This window comes from Stigmatopora nigra, chromosome 15, assembly GCF_051989575.1.
Source record: "Stigmatopora nigra isolate UIUO_SnigA chromosome 15, RoL_Snig_1.1, whole genome shotgun sequence".
NCBI classification, from domain to species: Eukaryota; Metazoa; Chordata; class Actinopteri; order Syngnathiformes; family Syngnathidae; genus Stigmatopora; species Stigmatopora nigra.
This window is the reverse complement of record NC_135522.1, coordinates 12,055,314-12,075,869: the sequence shown is the minus strand read 5'-3', so window position 1 is coordinate 12,075,869 and position 20,556 is coordinate 12,055,314. Positions and strand designations below refer to the sequence as shown.

At 44.8% G+C, this 20,556-nt stretch overlaps 1 protein-coding gene across 7 annotated transcripts in view; it reads left to right on the top strand.

Moving 5' to 3' along the window:
• aldh3b1 (aldehyde dehydrogenase 3 family, member B1) overlaps nt 1-20,556 on the top strand; it is a 49,143-nt gene that overhangs the window by 15,975 nt on the left and 12,612 nt on the right. For 6 of the 7 annotated variants that reach the window (XM_077734716.1, XM_077734712.1, XM_077734711.1 and 3 more), the window contains 5 exons: nt 645-755; nt 1,790-1,910; nt 9,451-9,536; nt 14,897-14,978; nt 17,920-18,312. In XM_077734716.1, the coding sequence (XP_077590842.1) occupies nt 660-755; nt 1,790-1,910; nt 9,451-9,536; nt 14,897-14,978; nt 17,920-18,312 (778 nt within the window). In that variant the 5' untranslated portion in view covers nt 645-659. Of the gene's footprint in view, nt 1-644; nt 756-1,789; nt 1,911-9,450; nt 9,537-14,702; nt 14,817-14,896; nt 14,979-17,919; nt 18,313-20,556 lie in introns of those variants that run through there. The other variant, XM_077734718.1, reaches the window with a different exon arrangement.

Genomic DNA, 20,556 nt, shown 5'->3' with positions numbered 1-20,556 from the left:
CTTTTTGAGTCCGTTTTAGCTACCGCAACCAAAATGGCCATGTTTAAGCTGCAGCCGGCGGCCGTGGTAGCTCCGTCCACTATTGCTCGTTTGTGTGTTTTTGCTGCTTTTATGTCTTAATGATTTGATGATTCCGTTTACTTTGATTTACTTTGTACTTAGTGCTTTTGTTTGCTGCTCTGTCTAATCAGCCTCTTGCTACTGCCACAATGTAATTTCCCGAATACGGGATGAATAAAGTTATCCAATCCAATATCCAATCCAAAGCCTGCCGAACTGACTCCGAAGGCCTCAAGGCAGATTTCTGATCCTGGCAACAAAGAGTGGCTGAAATGTAATTGGTTAGATGCTTGAATATGAAAACACACATGGAAGCAGCACAACTAGGGGAAAAGGAATGAAAGGAAGCTGACAGACAATTGGGAATTATTCATGGACAAGACATAATTAACATTGGTCTGTGATTCAGATATTTTTTTAGACATTAGAGAAGAACTTGCAGGCCCTGACGGTCCACAACTGGTTTCTCACAATGACTTTGAAATTACGATGTTTAAGTGTGTTCTTGAGTGTGTGAAGTGTGAGAATTTGAAATGGAATATTTACAATTCCGTTGATATTTCTTCAATTTTTCCTCTGTACAGCCAAAGTTTGAGGCCATGATAGCTGAAGTTGATATGGTGATCAATGAGCTACACTATGCCATCGATAACATTCAAAGATGGATGCAGCCAGAGTACGTCAATAAAACTTTAGTAAGTATTACTCAGTGGTTCTTAACTTTGTTGGAGCTACCGGACCCCACCAGTTTAATAGGCGCATTCACCGAACCCCACCAGTTTCATATGGGCATTCACCAAACCCTACTTTAGTGTAAGGCAAAATATGATAAAAAAATTCAACTTATATAAATTCCTCACAGCACTGATTGGCCAAGCAATGTCACGTGATCATCTTTAACCAGTGATGGTCAAGCGGGGCATGTTCTTGTGAATAGATGAATCGATGTGTCTTGACAGTCCGCGGCAAAGGCTCCACCGAACCCCTAGGGTTCAATCGAACCCAGGTTAAGAACCTTTGGTATAACTGTTTTCATTATTTCCATACAAATGTATTACAGCAGCAGTTGCTGACTGCGTGTTTTGCTTCCTCACAGTTCTTAGATAAAGAGGTTTGATCACGACCGTCCATTTTGAAATTTGGATGTTCTACCCATGCCTGAGTGGGTACTCTCTGAGGATTTGAATTTCCTCCCAAACTCAGAAATATTTATAAGTATAATTGTTCCTTGGAGTGAATATGAGTGTGAAGGGCTGTTTGTCTATTAGTAGTTTGCATTTAGTTGGCAACCATTTCAGGGTAAACTCCGTCTCCTGCCAATAGTCGCCTGGGCTACATTTCAGCGTTCCCGGGAACCTCGTGGGGATCCTGACCAATGTTCCCTCTAAACTGTGCTCCTGTGCAATTGCACACCACTCTCGTGTTTTCTGCGCACAGCCCACATATGTAGCACTCAAAACAAAACCCAACCTAAATTATAAAAAAACATTAACAACGCAAGTCAGAGAGTGGCAGTCTGTCACTGACAAACAACAAGCAATGATACCGTATTTACTTGCATATAAACCCTTAAAATTGCCTTCAAAGTGTTGAAATATTTCAATTTCCCTGTGAGGCTGTGACCCGAACAGCATCAGAAGTGCAACAATAAAAATAAGGAATTTATGTTTTTTATTAAATTTTCTCCTCACTGACCCCTGCAAATGAACGTTTTTCTCCTCGGTTGCAGGCCACAGCAACAGATGACTGTTTTGTGCGAAGAGAACCATTAGGTGTGGTGCTCATCATTGGAACTTGGAATTACCCCCTGCAACTTCTTATCATTCCCATGGTTGGGGCCATTGCAGCAGGTACTAATTAAAAAAAAGAGTTGAAGCTCCTTTACACTAGGTGCAAGTCTTTTACATAGATTAAAAGTGGCAAAATATTTATTGCTATTAAACTGAATAAGGGCTAACCGAGTGCCTCAAATTCGTAAATCTTACATCATCATATGATTTTTAAAGGGCTTAACTGACTCCAGATGGGCTATTTCAAAATGCTGTCTAGAGAATTTTTTTTATAATCATTTAAATGTATGGTACCCGGACGTTTCGTCGACGGACACTTGGTTGACAGACACTTCGTCCCCGAACGTTTCGTCGAACAGACAATTCGTCGCCGGACATTTCGTCGACGGACAATTTGTTGCCGGATTCATTCGCTCTGAAAATTATAATCATGAGAGAGATCGAGTTTGTTATCGCATTGACAATGTCAGAGCATTAATATCTATATATCTAATATCAAAATTATCAATAAATTTTGTATTATTGACGTGTGTGTACATGTTTTTCAATTTATGTGTTCTTGGGTGACACAAACAACACGGCCTGTTCTTGTGTGTGTATAAACAAACTTGCCTTGCCCGTGCTAATCCCACATTTTATACTATTATTGGCATGTCCCAACACCTCTTTTAAAGTCGTTACATCAGAACTTCCACATAAGCCTCTGATACACTGAATTATATTGTTTTTAATTTTTTTAACCCTTATAGAGCACTCATTTAACTTATCGGCTGCCATTGACGACGGTAGACGTCCGATTCATGTTGACGGAGGTGCAGATTTCTGCTATTTCTGTTATTAGAGCTCTATCTACTGGTTATATAATGCAAAGTTCTGATACAGTTAAATGAGTGCTAAGTACTCTGCACATCACAGTCAACATGAATACTTTACCTTTTGCATATTTATCACATACAGATGTTTCAGACCATAAAATAAATTTTCAAATGACAAAAAGATAACCCAAGGAAATAGAAAATGCAGTTTTTAGACTTCTTTATAGGACTAGGTGTTAAATATCCCTAATATTCAGCACATCAATTGACAGAGATTGGAGATATCGTCTTACATGGGGTGGGATTTGGCTAGGATCACGTGGTGCCACCTGCACGCCACATCATCAGTTGTTTGCCCCACACGTCATTGGGTGTTTCGGCCACTTATAACAAGACACCCTCTGCAGAGGTTGGCCCACCACAGGATGATCAGCCCCGGGTGTGTGGCGCAAGGTGGAGCCACGCGATCAATTGGCAGCCCATGTTGCATCCTTACGTTTCAGCCACAGCCAGTGACTGCTCCGTTCCGCTGCAGTGGCAAGTTCTTTAATTGCCTTCCGTTGGGCCTGCCCCCTAATCCCTACTTCCTTCAGGAGCCTTGTGGTGGACTTGGCAACAAAGCCTCGACAGCCCACCTCCACCGGCCACACCTTTACGCTCCAGCCCCGCCCCTCTGCTTCAGCTGCTAAGTTGGTATATCGCAGCCTCTTCCGCTCAAATGCTTCATCGATGGCCTCTTCCCATGGGACAGTGAGCTCAACAATGAAGACACGCCGGCAGGATTTGGACCAGAGGACCAGATCGGGGCGCAGGTTGGTTGTTGCAATTTCTGGTGGGAAGGTGAGTCTCTGGGTGAGGTCCACCCGCATTTCCCAGTCCCGGGCAGCGTTCAGTGGGCCTGGATCCGGAGGAGATGTCTTGGTTCCTCTCTTCTCCCCTTCCCGAACAAAAGTTGTTTTCTGTGGGACTGTAGTCTGGAGAGGCAAGGCATTGGTGGTTACCCTCCTGCTCTCGAGTTCAGCAGCCAGGCACTTCAACACCTGGTTGTGGCGCCAGGAGTATCTTCCCTGCGTTAGGCTGGTCTTGCAACCCACCAAGATGTGTTTGAGGGTTGCCGGGGCTGCACACTGGAGGCAGGCTGGGTCCTCTCCATACCAGACATGTAGATTGGTTGGAGAGGGCAGGACATCATATGTGGCTCCAATGATGAAGCTTAGTCTATTGGCCTCCATGCTCCACAGATCGCCCCACGTGATTTTCCTCCTCTCCACACCTTCCCACTTCATCCAGCGGCCTTGCTGAGCCTGGGAGACCGCTGTGGCACATCTGGCTGCTTCCTCCTGGTGGCGCACTTCCTCCACCACCATGTGCCGCCGTTCAGCTGGGGCAGCCCTTTGCCAGGTGGGTGTTGCTGTCTCCAACCCAAGGTCACCTCTGCCATGTTGGACATGACCCACTATATCCCGGTGTCGGAGGGCGGTCTTTGCCCCCGCAACTGCTGCAGATGGCCTCCATTTCCTCCCCGTTGCTAGGGTTGGAGCGGCACCTCTGACGAATGGATCCCGGGATTCATTGAGAGTCATCTCCAGTCTTGACTTGGCACATTTGTACTCCTCCGTCAGGCCTGAGATTGGTAGGGAGAGAACTCCATTGCCAAACAAGCCAATGCTGCTCAGGCATCTCGGCAGTCCAAGCCACTTCCTCACCTGCGAATTCACCAGTCTCTCCAGCCGATTGGCGTGGGATATAGTGACCTCATAGATGGAAATTGGCCACATGAGACGAGGCAGCAGCCCGAACTGAAAGCACCACAGTTTCAGCTTTCCAGGCAGAGCTGTGCTGTTGATCTGCTTGAGGCCATTGATGGTATCTTGCTTGAGTTGCTCCAACTGCTTCGAATCTTTGAGCTCTGCGCTGTACCAGCGGCCAAGACTTTTGACAGGCTTCTCCAGAATGGTTGGTATTGGCTCGTTGTTGACATGGAACCTCTCATTGGTGAGCTTGCCTTTGACAATGGAGATACTGCGGGATTTGCTGGGTTTTATCTCCATTCGTGCCCATTTGATGTTTCCCTGGAGTTTATCCAGCAGGCGTTTGGTGCATGCGCTTGTTGTTGTTATTGTCGTCATGTCATCCATGTACGCTCTGATTGGAGGAAGACGCAGTCCGCTCTTCAACCGTTCCCCTCCAACCACCCATCGGGATGCTCGGATAATAAGCTCCATTGCCATGGTAAACGCCAGTGGGGATATGGTGCAGCCCGCCATTATGCCAATCTCGAGATGCTGCCAGGCAGTTGTACTAGTCTGTGTTGCAACGCAGAACTGGAGGTCTTGGAAATAGGCTCTGACCAGACCTGTGATGCACTCGGGGACTTGGAAGAAGTTGAACGCTGTCCACAAAACCTCATGAGGCACTGAGCCGAATGCATTGGCAAGGTCCAAGAATACCACATGCAGGTCCTTCTTCTCCTTCTTGGCCGTCTGCACCTGGTGCCAGATGACACTTGTGTGTTCCAGACATCCTGAGAATCCACTTATCCCTGCCTTCTGCACTGAGGTGTCGACAAGGTTGTTCCTCTGCAGGAATGCTGAGAGCCTCTGGGCCACAACACTGAAGAATATTATTTAAATTATATTTTAATTGCCTAGGCAGAAAAAAATATCTAAATTGTCTGGCCCACTGTGAAAAAAAGTAATGGCCCCCTTTGTTAAATTCAATTTCACAGGCCACATGCACACCCAACTACCACCACAGGTGTTGATTCAACCAATTTAAAGAATATGAATAAAATGTGTCAAAAAGTAAGCTACAAAATCAGAGCATCTTGCCACGATCCAAAGAAATTATATATATATATATATATATATATATATATATATATATATATATATATATATATATATATATATATATATATATATATATATATATATATATATATATATATATATATATATATATATATATATATATATATATATATATATATATATATATATATATATATATATATATATATATATATATATATATATATATATATATATATATATATATGATCATAGGGCGCCGTTCAAAGCGGCTGCTTGTTGCAATAGCTCCCTAAACCCTCACTCGAATTCTGTGGTTGTACAGCTTTTTTTACGGATTTTTATCCTTTATTTTATGTTTTTATTGTCTCTTAAGACTTTAGTTGTTACTTCACTTTATATATTATATTCGATACTTTAATGTTTTGGGACTTTACTTTCAAGACTCTACTCCAAGACTCAAGCTGTGCGAGAGGCAGTCTTTGATCTTCTAGTTTAGTCCTTTTTTTCAAATTCAAATTTCAAAATTTTGGAGACTATTTTGACCCACCCAGCCATGCCTATGCTGCTTTACACGAAGGATCAACTGTTAGCGCTACGCAACACCGGGATTCCCCTGGACTTGGACCTCCCCGCTGAGTTAAAGAGGAAGAGAAGAGGATGCAGAGCCGGACGAAAATGTCAGGAGAAAAAGCGACGCTTCAGACCCAGCATTCCATCTATTATTATGGGGAACGTAAGATCTCTCCCCAACAAGATGGAAGAGCTAACGGCGCTGACCAAACAACAAGGACAATATCGGAGCGCCTGCATTATCTGCTTCACGGAGACCTGGCTGGATGAGCGAATACCAGACTCTCTCATCTCCTTGGATGGCTTTCAGCTGGTGAGGGCGGACAGGGACGCTGAGGAGAGCGGTAGGAAGAAAGGTGGGGGACTAGCTGTCTTTATTAACAGTAGATGGTGCAGTCCTGGGCATATTACTGTGAAGGAGCAATTTTGCACTCGAGATATCGAGCTAGTAGCTGTTAGCATCAGGCCGTTTTACATCCCCCGGGAGTCCTCGCACGTCATCATAATAACTGTGTATATACCTCCTTCGGCCGATGCAGCAGTGGCTCGTGAGCTGCTCCACACTACTCTGTCCCGGCTACAGACGTCACACCCCCAGTCTCTCCTTCTTATCTCCGGTGATTTTAACCATGCTCCCTTGACTTCAACTCTCCCCACCTTCACTCAGTAGGTGAAGTGCTGCACCAGGGAACAAAAAACTCTGGACCTCCTGTATGCCAACACAAAGGAGGCATACAGCTCAGCCCCCCTTCCCCCACTGGGCCGCTCAAACCACAACCTGGTCCATCTGATCCCCACCTACATCCCTACGGTGAGGAAAATAAAACCTACCACGAGGATCATACAAAGATGGACCGAGGAGACCAGCATGGTACTGAGGGACTGTTTTGAGACAACCGACTGGGAGGTGCTGTGCAAACCACATGGGGAAGACATCGACAGCTTGACCCACTGCATCACAGATTACATTAACTTCTGTGTGGAGAACATCGTACCCTCCATGAAGGTCCGTTGTTACTCCAACAATAAGCCGTGGGTCACCAGGGATCTAAGGGCCCTCCTGAACAAGAAGAAGAGGGCTTTTAGGTCTGGGGAGAAGGAGAATCTCAAAACGGTCCAGAAGGAGCTGAAGAGAGAAATAAGGAGGGGAAAGACCAGCTACAGGAGGAGGCTAGAGAAGCAACTCCAAAGAGGCAACACCAAAGAGGTCTGGAGGAGCTTGAAGACCATCTCGGGCCATGGAGGCAACAGTGGGAGAGGCCCGGAGTCCGGAGACGGGGAGTGGGCCAATGAATTGAATCAGTTCTTTAACAGATTCAGCTCTGCCCCTGCTCCCCTGACCCCCCAGACCAGAAGCAACTCTACCCCCTCGTTCTTCTCTTCCTCCCCCTCTTCCTCCCCCTCTTCCTCCCCCTCTTCCACCGGTCTCTGCATCACTGTCGATCAGGTGACAAAACAACTAAAGAAGATCGAGGCAAGGAAGGCTACCGGTCCGGACGGCCTCAGCTCCAGGCTACTGAGAGAGTGTGCGGATCAGCTTGGCACAGTGATTCTGCATATTTTCAACCTCAGCCTCAGTCTGCAGAAGGTCCCCACCTTGTGGAAAACTTCCTGCGTGGTCCCAGTCCCAAAGACTGCGAACCCCAGGGAGCCAAACCACTTCAGGCCGGTAGCATTAACCTCTCACCTGATCAAGACACTGGAGAGGATCGCCCTCAACCACCTGAGCCCCCTGATGAATGCAGAGCTGAACCCTCTGCAGTTCGCCTATCGTCCAGGCATTGGTGTGAAAGATGCTACCACCTACCTGATGCACAGGTCTCTTTCACACCTGGAGAACTCGGGAAGCACGGTGAGAATGATGTTTTTTGACCTCTCCAGTGCATTCAACACCATTCAGCCGGTCCTTCTGAGAGGAAAACTGGAGGTGGCTGGAGTAAGGAACCACCTAGCTGCATGGATCATCGACTTCCTCACCAACAGACCACAATATGTGAGACTCCAGGACTGTACGTCTGATGTGGTAACTTGCAGCACGGGGGCCCCACAAGGCACAGTGCTTTCCCCACTCCTCTTCTCCCTCTACACGTCAGACTTTAAACATAATACAGACACCTGTCACCTCCAGAAATTCTCCGATGACACCGCCATTGTTGGACGAGTGACAGACGGGAACGACCTGGAGTACAGGGGAGTCATCACAGCCTTTGTCGACTGGTGTAGGCAAAACCACCTGCACATCAACACCAGTAAGACAAAGGAAATGGTTGTTGACTTTCGGAGGACACCTCAACAGACCACTCAGGTGCACATCCAGGGTAAAGACATTGAAATCGTGGAGAACTTGAAGTATCTGGGTGTTCACCTCAACAGCAAACTAGACTGGTCCACAAACATAGATGCCCTGTACAGAAGGGGCCAGAGCCGCCTCTACCTGTTGAGGAGCCTACGGTCCTTTGGTGTGTGCAGGTCACTGTTGAGGACCTTCTATGACACTGTGGTGGCATCTACTGTGTTTTATGCAGTGGTCTGTTGGGGAAGTGGGAGCACGGAGAGGGACAGGAACAGGCTGAACAAGCTGATCAGGAGGGCCAGCTCTGTTCTGGGCTGTCCTTTGGACTCTGTGGAGGAAGTGGGAGAGCGGAGGATGCTGACCAGGATGAGGTCCATCATGGACAGCACCTCCCACCCCCTGCACGAGTCGGTGGAGTCCCTTCGAAGCTCCTTTAGCAGTAGACTGCGGTACCCTAGCTGCAGGAAGGAGCGCTTCCGCAGATCCTTCCTCCCATCAGCCGTCAGGCTCTTTAACTTAAAAAAGGCTGTGGGTTAGGACCTCCTGAATTCGGATACAGTATAGATGTGCTTCTATATATATGTATGTGTATGTATATATATATCTCAGCAACACGGTTACCTATTTATATATTTATTCATGTATTTATTTATTAACTTACTATTAAGTACCTATTTGTGTATAATGCCTTTCCTATTCCTGCATCCTCACCCTCTTCCTATTGCAACAAAGAAATTTCCCGATTACGGGATGAATAAATAAAGTTATCCAATCCAATATATATATATATATATATATATATATATATATATATATATATATATATATATATATATATATATATATATATATATATATATATATATATATATATATATATATATATATATATATATATATATATATATATATATATATATATATATATATATATATATATATATATATATATATATATATATATATATATATATATATATATATATATATATATATATATATATATATATATATATATATATATATATATATATATAATATATATATATATATATATATAGTGACAAAAGTTATCACTGTTTTATTTGTTAAATGTCTCTAACCAGGAAACTGTGTTGTCATCAAGCCCTCTGAGGTCAGTGCTTCTGTTGACTTGTTGCTAGCTGAGCTCATCCCCAAGTACCTGTCGCAGGTAAACACAATTTTGAATGTGGTGGTGTTATGGATGATTGTTTACAGATTTTAGTCGTGTGAAAAATATGCAGTTCTTTAGTAAATGACTGACCCAAAACCAGTCAAAGAGGACTAAAATTATATCACAAAATGTTGCCAAATAACACAAAAAAGTTTGATTATCACGACAAAAAAGTGAATGTGTATGTGCGTGCGTGTGCGTGTGTATGTATATGTAAATATACAGTTGTGGTCAAAAGTTTACATACACTTGTGAAGAAAATAATGTCATTTGGATCTCTTGAGTTTCCAGTTATTTCTACAATTTTGATTGTTCTTTGATGGAGTGATTGGAACACATACTTCTTTGTCACAAAAAAACATTCATGAAGTTTGGTTCTTTAATTACTTTATTATGGGTTAAGAGAAAAAGTGATCAAATCTGTTGGGTAAAAAATATACATACAGCAACATGAAGGAGCAATTTTGGTGACTTAGAAAGTCGTGTCAGTGAAATGAGCTTCATTGCATGGCCTCTTAACTCCTTGTAAGTGATTATGAGTGACTACTGCTGGTGACTTATCTGAGGCCATTTAATAGGGCTCATTGAATGCAAATGCCCACAAACGCTACAATGGGAAAGCCAAAGGAGCTCAGCATGGATCTGAAAAACCGAATCCTTGACTTGAACAACTCAGGAAAGTGATTTGGAGCCATTTCAAAGCAGCTGCAAGTCGCAAGAGCAACAGTGCAAACAATTGTTTGCAAGTATAAAGTGCATGGCACTGTTTTGTCATTGCCACAATCAGGAAGATAACGCAAGCTATCACCTGCTGCTGAAAGAAAATTGATCAGGAGGGTGAAGATTCAACCGAAAATCACTAAAAACCCTAACCCAGATCTGCCAAGAATTAGAAGCTGCTGGAACACAGGTGTGAGTGTCCACAGTCAAGCGTGTTTTGCATCTCCATGGACTGAGAGGATGCCATGCAAGAAGGAAGCCCTTACTCCAGAAGTGGCACCTCAAGGCTTGTCTGAAGTTTGCTGCTGATCACATAAACAAAGATAAGACCTTCTGGAGGAAAGTTCTTTGGTCAGAGGACACTAAATTCGAGCTGTTTGGCACACAACAATATGTTTGGAGGAGAAAAGGTGAGGCCTTTAACCACATTTACAACATGCCTACTGTTGTGCCTAGTGTGTGTTCAGGCTGCCAGCCGTAACACCTCCCCCCTCAAGAGTCAACCTGTTGACGAAATCAAACCACCAACCTGGCTCAATCAACCAATACAATCCTGATAAAACTCTCCTCCTAAACCCGAGACAGGGCATCATCCATAACCTTCTGCGCCCGCTTCCATTTTTGCGCCGATATCTTCTTCTGCGCCGACTTCCATTTCTGCACCATTTTCTTCTGCGCCGGCGTGCTTTAATGCGCCCTCTTTTTCGCCTATTTCCACTTCTGCGCCAGCGTCCTCTTCTGCGCCTGCGTCCTCTTCTGCGCCGGCCAGTGACAAGGCGTGGCCGGTCTGGCGGGCGTCCGCACCGGCCAGAAATGAGACGAGGAAGTGGTCGGTCCGGCGGGCGTCTGCGCCGGCCGGTGACAAGGCGTAGCCGGTCTGGCGGGCGTCTGCGCCGGCCGGTGACAAGGCGTAGCCGGTCTGGCGGGCGTCCGCGCCGGCCGATGATGAGCCGTGGCCGATCTGGCGGGCGTCCGCGCCAGTCCTTTAAGTTTTGGCCAAGCCCCCTTCCTTTAGGAGACATTAGAATTTTAGAACGGTCAGGCACCTTACCCTGGTTGCTCGGAGGGTCACCAACTCCCTCGTCCAGGGGTGGCAGAGCTTTGCCGCTCTTGCAGTCGCCGGCACCATCATCCTGGGGCGCCGGAGCATTGCTACCGCTTGTGGGCGGGCAGGCGCTGGCCAGAACGGTGCTTGCCAGAACGGTGCTTGGCAGAACGGTGCTTGGCAGAACGGTGCTTGGCAGAACGGTGCTTGGCAGAACGGTGCGAGGAAGAACTGTACCTGGAAGGCCGGTCGGCACCGGAAGCCTGGTTAGTGGCTTTGGCACGGGTGCGAGTGGCGGCCCCAGTGGCGACGGGAGTACTTTGCGTGGCCTCGGCACCGGAACTTAGGGTGCTTTCTGCAGGCTGATCTCCGGGGCGGACATTTTCTTCTTGCCCTGTGCTATTTTTTTTCTTTCTTCTTCCAATGCCTTTTCCTTTTCAAGCTGCTCTTGCTCCAATTTTTCCCTTTCTAAATTTTCCTGCTCCAAAATATTTTCTCTTTCAATCAGTTCCTTTTCTTTTCGCTCTGCTTCCAAGGCCTTTTCTCTTTTTCTAGTTTCTCTTGCTCTATGGGCTTTTCTCTTGCTTGTCGCTCTTGCTCCAAGGCTTTTTCTTTTTCTTGCCTCTTAAATTCCAAAACTCTTTCTTTCTCAAGCCGTTCTTGCTTTAGACGTGCTTTCTCTACACGCTCTAGATCCAAAGCTTCTTCTTTCTCAAGCCTTTCTTTCTCAAGCCATTCTTGCTCCACACGTGCTTTCTCTACACGCTCTAGCTCCAAAGCTTTTTCCTTTCTCAAGCCGTTCTTGAGCTACACGTGCTTTCTCTACACGCTCAAGCTCCAAAGCTTTCTTTTTCTCAAGCCGTTCTTGAGCTACACGTGGTTTCTCTACACGCACAAGCTCCAAAGCTTTCTTTTTCTCAAGCCGTTCTTGAGCTACACGTGCTTTCTCTACACACTCAAGCTCCAAAGCGTTTTCTTTTGCAAGCCATTCTTGCTCCACACGTGCTTTCTCTACACGCTCTAACTCCAAAGCTTTTTTCTTCTCAAACCATTCTTGAGCTACATGTGCTTTCTCTACACGCTCAAGCTCCACAGCTTTTTTCTTCTCAAGCCGTTCTTGAGCTACACGTGCTTTCTCTACATCCCTTCTCTTCTCTTCCTCCACTGCCAATCGTTTCTGCTCCTTTTGGCTACCATGCTGTTTCCAAGACGGGCTTGGACTCCAGCAGGGTGTGGAGAAGGGAGTGTCGTCCATAGACCTGCTGCCATTTTGGAGCTTCTCGAGTTCTGCTTCCAGTCTTGTTAGTTCAATCTCCTTCTCCATTTGCTAGAGGGCTAGCTGATGGGCATAATGCAAATCCAACTCTCTTTTCTTGAGGGCAAGCTGATGGGCATACTCCCTATCCCTAGCCTCATATTGCATACGTAACATCTTTAGAGCAATGTGGGGATCTTTCCCAATAGGCACAGTACCATCTCCATCTGGTTCCTATTAAACCAGCCCTGGGATTTCTAACTAGAGCCTTTACATTCAAGGTGACACCATCCCTGCCTACCTCATTTTTCTCCCCCTGCCTGATTCCTGAGAATCAACCAGAGACTGAGAGGAAACACCCGCAGATGCTCCCCCTGTAGCTTCTAAGTAGTGCTCTGTTATTAATATATGGTTAACCTCCTGCTTCAAATCAGCTAGCCTGGTAGTCCTGGACAGAGTGAACCCTAGATGAGCGGCAAGATTTAACAGATCTCTCCTCTTACATTGGTCAACCTGATCTACAGTGCCAAGTTGAAAAAGGAACTCTTCCGCATCAAAGTCCATCCTGCTAGTTACAGCACTACACTACACTGAATGATAGCTATTAAATGTGCCTACTCCAGCACTGCTTGCCCAGCCTTCACCGGCCTACTGCACATGCAGTCCGCACCACCAATGACCAAACTGCTGCTGTGATAACAGATCGTAATGATATCCCGGACGAGCCCCCACTTGTTACGACTCCCGCTGGGGTATGACATACCAGGGAGTCGCAACTATCACAGCAGACAGGTTCGGTCAAAGATGAGTTCGGACAAACACTGGAAGTAGCCTTCAGTTATATTTTATTTACAATAAAGTCCATAAAACAGACTACGGGATAACATAAGGGAAGCACAAGATATTAAAGTGGCACCCTCAAATAAACACGGTAAAACCCCCTCCCAGACAGGTGTCCAAATGAACACCCACAAAATACAGGAAATAAGACCGAAGGGTGCCACTGTCAAACTGATGTAATATAATCTAGACAGGGGAATAACTGTGTCTAAATGCACAAACTATATGTATACCCCGGGGTGTCTAAACTTATCTCAAGTCCCCCTATGCAACCCAAAATCATTAACAACACATACAAAATATAACAGGGAGTAACGTACTCACAAGCCTGCAACTCAGCAAGGCATCAAGGCATCAAGGGCAAGGGTGAACTGACAAATGAAAAGGGTTTAAATAAGGGCAGGAAGTGAATCTTGATTGAAGGAGGGATGATTGGGGAATTAGTCACAGCTGTGTTGGCCTGGGCAGGGCTTTGTCACAGGGGTGGAGCCACAGCTGCAGGTACCAGTAAAGAAAAGAAAGCACACACCTCCTACATAGTGTGTGTCCAGGCTGCCAGCCGTAACACCTACCGTCAAACACGGTGGTGATAGTATTATGCTGTGGGGCTGTTTTGCTGCCAATGGAACATGTGCTTTACAGAGACCAAATGGGATTATGAAAAAGGAGGATTACCTACAAATTCTTCAAGATAACCTAAAGTCATCAGCCCAAAGATTGGGTCTTGGGCGCAGTTGGGTGTTCCAGCAGGACAATGACCCAAACACACATAAAAAGTGGTAATGGGATGGCTAAATCAGGCGAATGGCCTTTCCAAAGTCCTGACTTAAACCCCTCTGGGAACTTGTGGACAATGCTAAAGAAACAAGTCCATGTCAGAAAGCCATCAAATTTCACTGAACTGCACCAATTGTGTCAAGAGGAGTGGTCAAAGATTCAACCAGAAGCTTGCCAGAAGCTTGTGAATGGTTGCCAAAAGCACCTAATTGTAGTCAAAATGGCCAAGGGACATGTTACCAAATATTAGCGCTACTGTATGTATGTTTTAACCCAGCAGATTTGATCACGTTTTTCTGTTCACCCATAATAAAGTCATAAAATAACCAAACTTCATGAATGTTTTTTTGTGACAAAGAAGTATCTGTTCCAACCATTCAATCAGATAAAAATCTGAGTTGTAGAAATAACTGGAAACTCAAGAGAGCCATGACATTATTTTCTTCACAAGTGTATGTAAAATTTTGACCACAACTGTATATAGTGGTAGTTTGATTTAAGTTACAAATAGATCTTTGTCTCTTAGTGTGGCCTACAACTCACAATCGGTTTATGGAATGGAGGGGTGCTCTCCTAACAAGAGTTGTTGCATGAGCTAATGAAGCTTGTTCAGATCGGAAGTAAAATTTTATCTCATCTTGTAAGGATTTTTGCATTCCATTTAGTGCGCTGAGAATTGTAGTGTAACTGTGAGTAATTTATATATTTTGTATTTAACAGGACTGTTATGCAGTTGTTAGTGGGGGAGAAGAAGAGAGCAAAGCACTTCTGCAGAATCAATTTGACCACATCTTTTACACAGGTTAATTCTATCTAATCTGATCTAAATTTAAAATGTATTTGTATTTTAACAATTATTTAGCAGACGACAAACAAATCAATTTAAGAATAATACAGGGGTACCTCTAAGTACTTACAAAGGGATCCAGGGGTTCTTTATTTAAAAGTATTAGTGCAAATCAAATGAATAAGTTCCAGGTCCACAATAGATCCAGTCGCTACAGAATATTTTCGCTTGAGCACAAGGAATCTGAGTGACTCCAGCACAAAGGCCCCCAACCACCTAATGCTGGTCCATCAAAGTAATAAAAAAATATGTTCTCAATCTCGCTCTCCTACTCTCGAAATGAGAGTAGTTCTTATCATAATATTATTATTAATAATAATAAGCATCATAATCACAATCACGATCACAATCGTGATCATGATAATAATAATGATGATGATAATAATAATAATAATAATAATAATAATAGTAAGAAGAAGAAGAAGAAGAAGAAGAAGAAGAAGAAGAAGAAGAAGAAGAAGAAGAAGAAGAAGAAGAATTGCTGTTATGCTTGGGACTTTTTTGTAGTAGGGCACACTCACCCATGAAACACTGGAAGTGGGCACTTGCTCAGGAGACACTTTGCAAGGACACACTTAGCCTGGCAACACTGGTTATTGCCATCCACCTTGTCTGGCATCGTTGTTGTTCACGTCACGGCCGTTCACCTCACTGGCGTCTTTGCCGTCGTGGACGCTGTCCACGCTGCAGCTGTCCTGGTCTCCGGCGTCATGACCACAGTCCACATCGCTGCCATCAGGGCCCTCCTGTCTAGGTCGCCGCCATCAAAGCCCATGTCATCAACATACTTTTCAACCTCGGCCGCTTGTTCCCCTTATTTGTGATTGCAATTCCCCTTATTAAGCAATAAAAAAAATCACAAGTGCAACTCTGGCACATACAGGGGTAAATAAATATTTAGTCAACCACATATTGTGAAAGTTCTCCTACTTGAAAAGATTAGATAGGCCTGTAATTAACAACATTGGTAAATCTCAACCATGAGAAACAGTGTGGAAAAAAAAGAAAATCATTTGTGTTTGATTTTTAACAAATTTATTCCCAAATTAGAGTGGGCATTAAGTATTTGGTCACCTACAAATAAGCAAAATGTCTGGCGGTGAAAGAGTTCTAACTTCTAAAGAGGTCTAACGAGGTCTCCACTCGTTACCTGTATAAATAGCGTTGGTTTTAACTCATTATCGGTATAAAAGACACCTTTCACAACCTCAGTTTCTCACACTCCAAACTCCACTATGGCCAAGACCAAAGAGCTGTCGAAGCACACCAGAGACAAAATTGTAGACCTGCACCAGGCTGGGAAGACTGAATCTGCAATAGATAAAATGCTGAGAGAACAGTGAGAAAAAAATCCCATGACCACACCGGGATCTAGTGAATGACCTATATTGCTTGTCCATATTGTATCAGTTTTTGTAAGTATAGAAACATCGTTGTCATAAGAAACTTTCCCAAAGTTTGGTCATTGCCATGGAGACTTGTCACTGATTAATCAGACTTTGCCCAGAGTTTGGTCGTTTCATAGAAACCATACTATTCCCTGTTTTCCTATATAAAAACTGACCCACTGTTCATTCAGAGGGAGTTGCAAGGACAACAGACTGTGAGCGGTTCACAGCTGTTCAAGCTCTCTCCCCATCCTGCAGTCTGGTAATAAACCTATTTCCTATTAAATTGATCTCACTCTTTCTTAACCTGCTCCTGAAGTTGTATTTCAGATCTATCAGGACCTCATCATCAAATTCTTTGCTGTCAGGGCAGACAAAAAAATAAAACATGGCCAGTCATACCAGTCAACTGCACGCAGTTTTCTGATCTAATGTTTTTCGATAGATGACTGGTTGTTGTGACAGTCCAATTAGAAGCCATTGGAGTCTCAAGCAAGGCAATTTCAATCTAAAACAATGGGACCAGGAAATTTATTTACGTTTTGAGTGACGTAACCGGGATCTAGTTTTTGTATATTGGAATGGTCAATTGCATATCAAAGTGTTTCGGAACCAGCAAAAAATCCTATTTAGAGTATTCGCTAATAGAGGTACTATTGCACTTATTCATATGTGAACCAATGCACACATGGTGCAAATTTTAATTCCATTTAGAAGATAGCTTGGCCAAGATTCCTCATAATAATCATTAGTCCCCCTCTCTACCAGGACACTTTGTTTCTTCCATCCTCCTTTGACTGTTCTTTTGAAGCTTAGTCAAATACGGTTCTGCAAGTTCTTGATGACGTTTGTCTGGACACAGTATCTTACACAGTGACCCCTCATTAACCAAGCGCAAACGGTTCCATGATCAAGCTTGTAACGTGGGTTACGTGGGTCTGCTCGTATCACAAATTTATTTAGTCTGTAAGAAAGGAAATATGCAAACAAACCTTTTGTATTGTTGTCTGAACGATATAGACTATAATTGTCAGGAGTGGCTGGATTGCCTTTCCTGGCATGACGTCACGATAATTATCAGCTGTCACTAATTACGTGATTAGATTATTTTTGGTATTTAAGCATTATGATTTTCTGTGAACGCCGTCGGATCGTTCTGGTTTAGTTCTGGTTTCGTTTCCTGTTTATCCTCGTAGTCATTGCTGTTTCCATTGACGCCACGCCGCATGTTCTTTTCGTTTGTAATGAGTGGTCAAGCCAAGTTATTTAAGTTATGTTACCCCGTTTATTAAATCAACCTACAAGAGCTACAGATCTGCCTCACCTTTCCATTTACTTCGGCGACTCTGCATCTGGGTTCGACTTCTCCACCGATCGTGTCGCACTACGCGGCGCGATCGTAACAATAATATTGTACAGGTTTTAAAATATGACCTTATACTGTAAAAAGCTATCACACTATTTAGCCTAACTCAACAATAAATATCTATTATTTTATCTTGTTTTAGGTTCTAAGGAAAGGGCCAGCACTATACTACAGGCAGCTTCAGTCCACTTGACACCAGTGACATTTGAGCTAGGTGGCAAGTGTCCATGCCTCGTTTACGGAACAGTAACTATTGAAGCTGTTGCAAAACGTATAGTATGGGCCAAGTTTTTCAATGCAGGACAGAGCTGTGTTGCGCCAGACTATGTGGTCTGCTCAAAGAAGACACGTGACTCCCTCCTTCCTGCCTTGTGCGCTACACTGAAGGATTTCTACGGTGAGCGCCCTCAGGATTCTCCAGATTTATGTCGGATAGTATCACAGAGCCACTGGACTCGTCTGACAGACCTTCTGAAAAAGACCAATGGCACAATTGTAGTGGGAGGAGAAGGTGACCACGAGGACAAATACCTAGGTAAATTGGTATTATGATATTTTTTTATTCTATATGCAAATGCTGGGTGCAATACTCACATTTTCTTACTTAAATGGCTCTGGTTAGGGAATCATTGGGTGATATGTCGTTGGAAATAAAGGTGCCACATTGATTTCCAAACATTGCACAGACGCCCCATGGCGCCCCCAGAAGCATATCAACTGCTTTACGGTCCTAGAAAGCCATGAGACTGGTGGCTGCTAGCTCTTACTTCATTGATACAAATCCCTGCCAGTGAACATAAGAAGGTACATTGATTACAAGACAATAGAATGATACAAACAAAAATCATGTAAATTAAAAAAGAGGAAAAAAAATACAAAATGCAAACCAGGCTGGATTCTTCATAGGAGTTCAAAATCCTCCTCTCCAGCCAGGCAGAGAAAAAAAGCTCTCGTTCTCTGTAATAGTTACATTCACATCAATTAACATTTCAGAAAAAAATGAGTAAATTTCTCATGTCATCTGAGCTCATTTTCTGAATTGCTTTATTCTCACTAAGGTCACGGGCGGTAATGGTGTGACGTGTTAAAATGTTCAGATAAGAAAAAAAGCATTGGTTTAACAATTGAAATATTTAATTTACATCATGTTAACGATCCCATATTAAAGATGTTGCAACTGGTTTTGACTGGGTATATATCGGTATTCGATTATTGTTGCCTTGATCCACGTAGCTCGACCAGCGTGGGAGATCTTCCTCATATCAGTAGAGTTGGATTGAGGAAGCAACAACAAATCACTATTGTGATTATTCCTCCGTTTTTCCAGCTTAAATTCAGGGTATAACATTTGGCGGCACCGTTGCGATTGCTATTCAGATGTCCAGAGCCCATGACCTGCTCACTGAATTCGGACCCAGCTTGGAGTGTATGAGACACACCTCAAAATCGTTTAGGGATTTTATAATGAACACACCGTGGTGTGGGGGCCTCAGGGACATCATTGCAGCAGAGGAGTCTCGGCTGGTAGGAGAGTTAGATCCGCACTCGAACCCCTGTCCAAGCTCCTCGCCCGACCTCGCCCGTCCAAGCTCCTCGCCCGACCTCGCCCCAAGATACTTGCCCCAAGATACTCGGCCATCCTCGCCGTTCCAGTTGCCCCAAGATAACTGGCCGACCTCGCCATTCCAGTTGCCCCAAGATACTTGTCCGACCTCGCCGTTCCAGTTTCCCCAAGATACTCGGCCGACCTCGCCGTTCCAAGTGCCCCAAGCTCCCGTGCCTAAGCCACGCAAAGTATTCCCGTTGACACTGGGGCCGCCAGTCGCACCCATGCCGAAGCCAGGAACCAGGCTTCCGTTGATGGACGACCTTCCTAGCACCGCTCTGCCAAGCACCACTCTGCCAAGCTCTGCTCTCCCAAGCACCGCTCTCCCAAGCACCGCTCTCCCAAGCACCTCTCTCCCAAGCACCGCTCTCCCAAGCACCGCTCTGCCCAGCGCCTGCCCGCCCAGTTCCCGCCCACCCAGCTCCCGCCCGCCCAGCTCCTGCCTGCCCAGAAGCGGCGGCAATGCTCCGGTGCCCCTGGATTACAGGGCCAGCGACGTCGAGAGCGACAATGCGCCGGCGCCCCTGGAAGACGTGGCCGGCGGCGTCGAGAGTGGCAATGCGCCGGCGCCCCTGGAGGACGGGGCCAACGACGTCGAGAGCAGCAATGCTCCGGCACCCCGGTAAGAGGGAGTTGGTGACTTTCCAAGCAACCAGGGTTAGGTGTTTCAAGCCCAAGTAGTTTTTGTTACGTTTTTGCCAGTTAATTAAACCATGGAATCAAATGCAACGGAACGACCTCCCTTTTCCTTTGGCGTCTCCACATCTGGGTAAACTTTCCCTCGGTTGCGTCGTGCTACGCAACGTGATCATAACAAAAAGTCCCAACTATACACACATTGTGGCAGTGGAGATTCACTGGGAAGGCTAATATAATGCCCACCCTGCAAAGATACATTGCGTTGTTCAGCACCTTGCCAAAAACAGCAATGGACGGAACACAAGCACAATTGCACTTACCTACCAACTGATGGTTACTGTGGGGTTCCTCCTAGCAAAGACGAAGGTACACTCAATCTGCCGCCCCATGTCCCAATAGGTCATCACCATAAAGTTACCTCCCTAGTTGGAAGGCAGTGTCTTGTTTAGTGTTATGTTCGGCATTATGGGACAGGGGTTCTCAAGTCTCACTTATTGACGAAAGGTGGAAAGACGAATATTTACCTATTGTGTA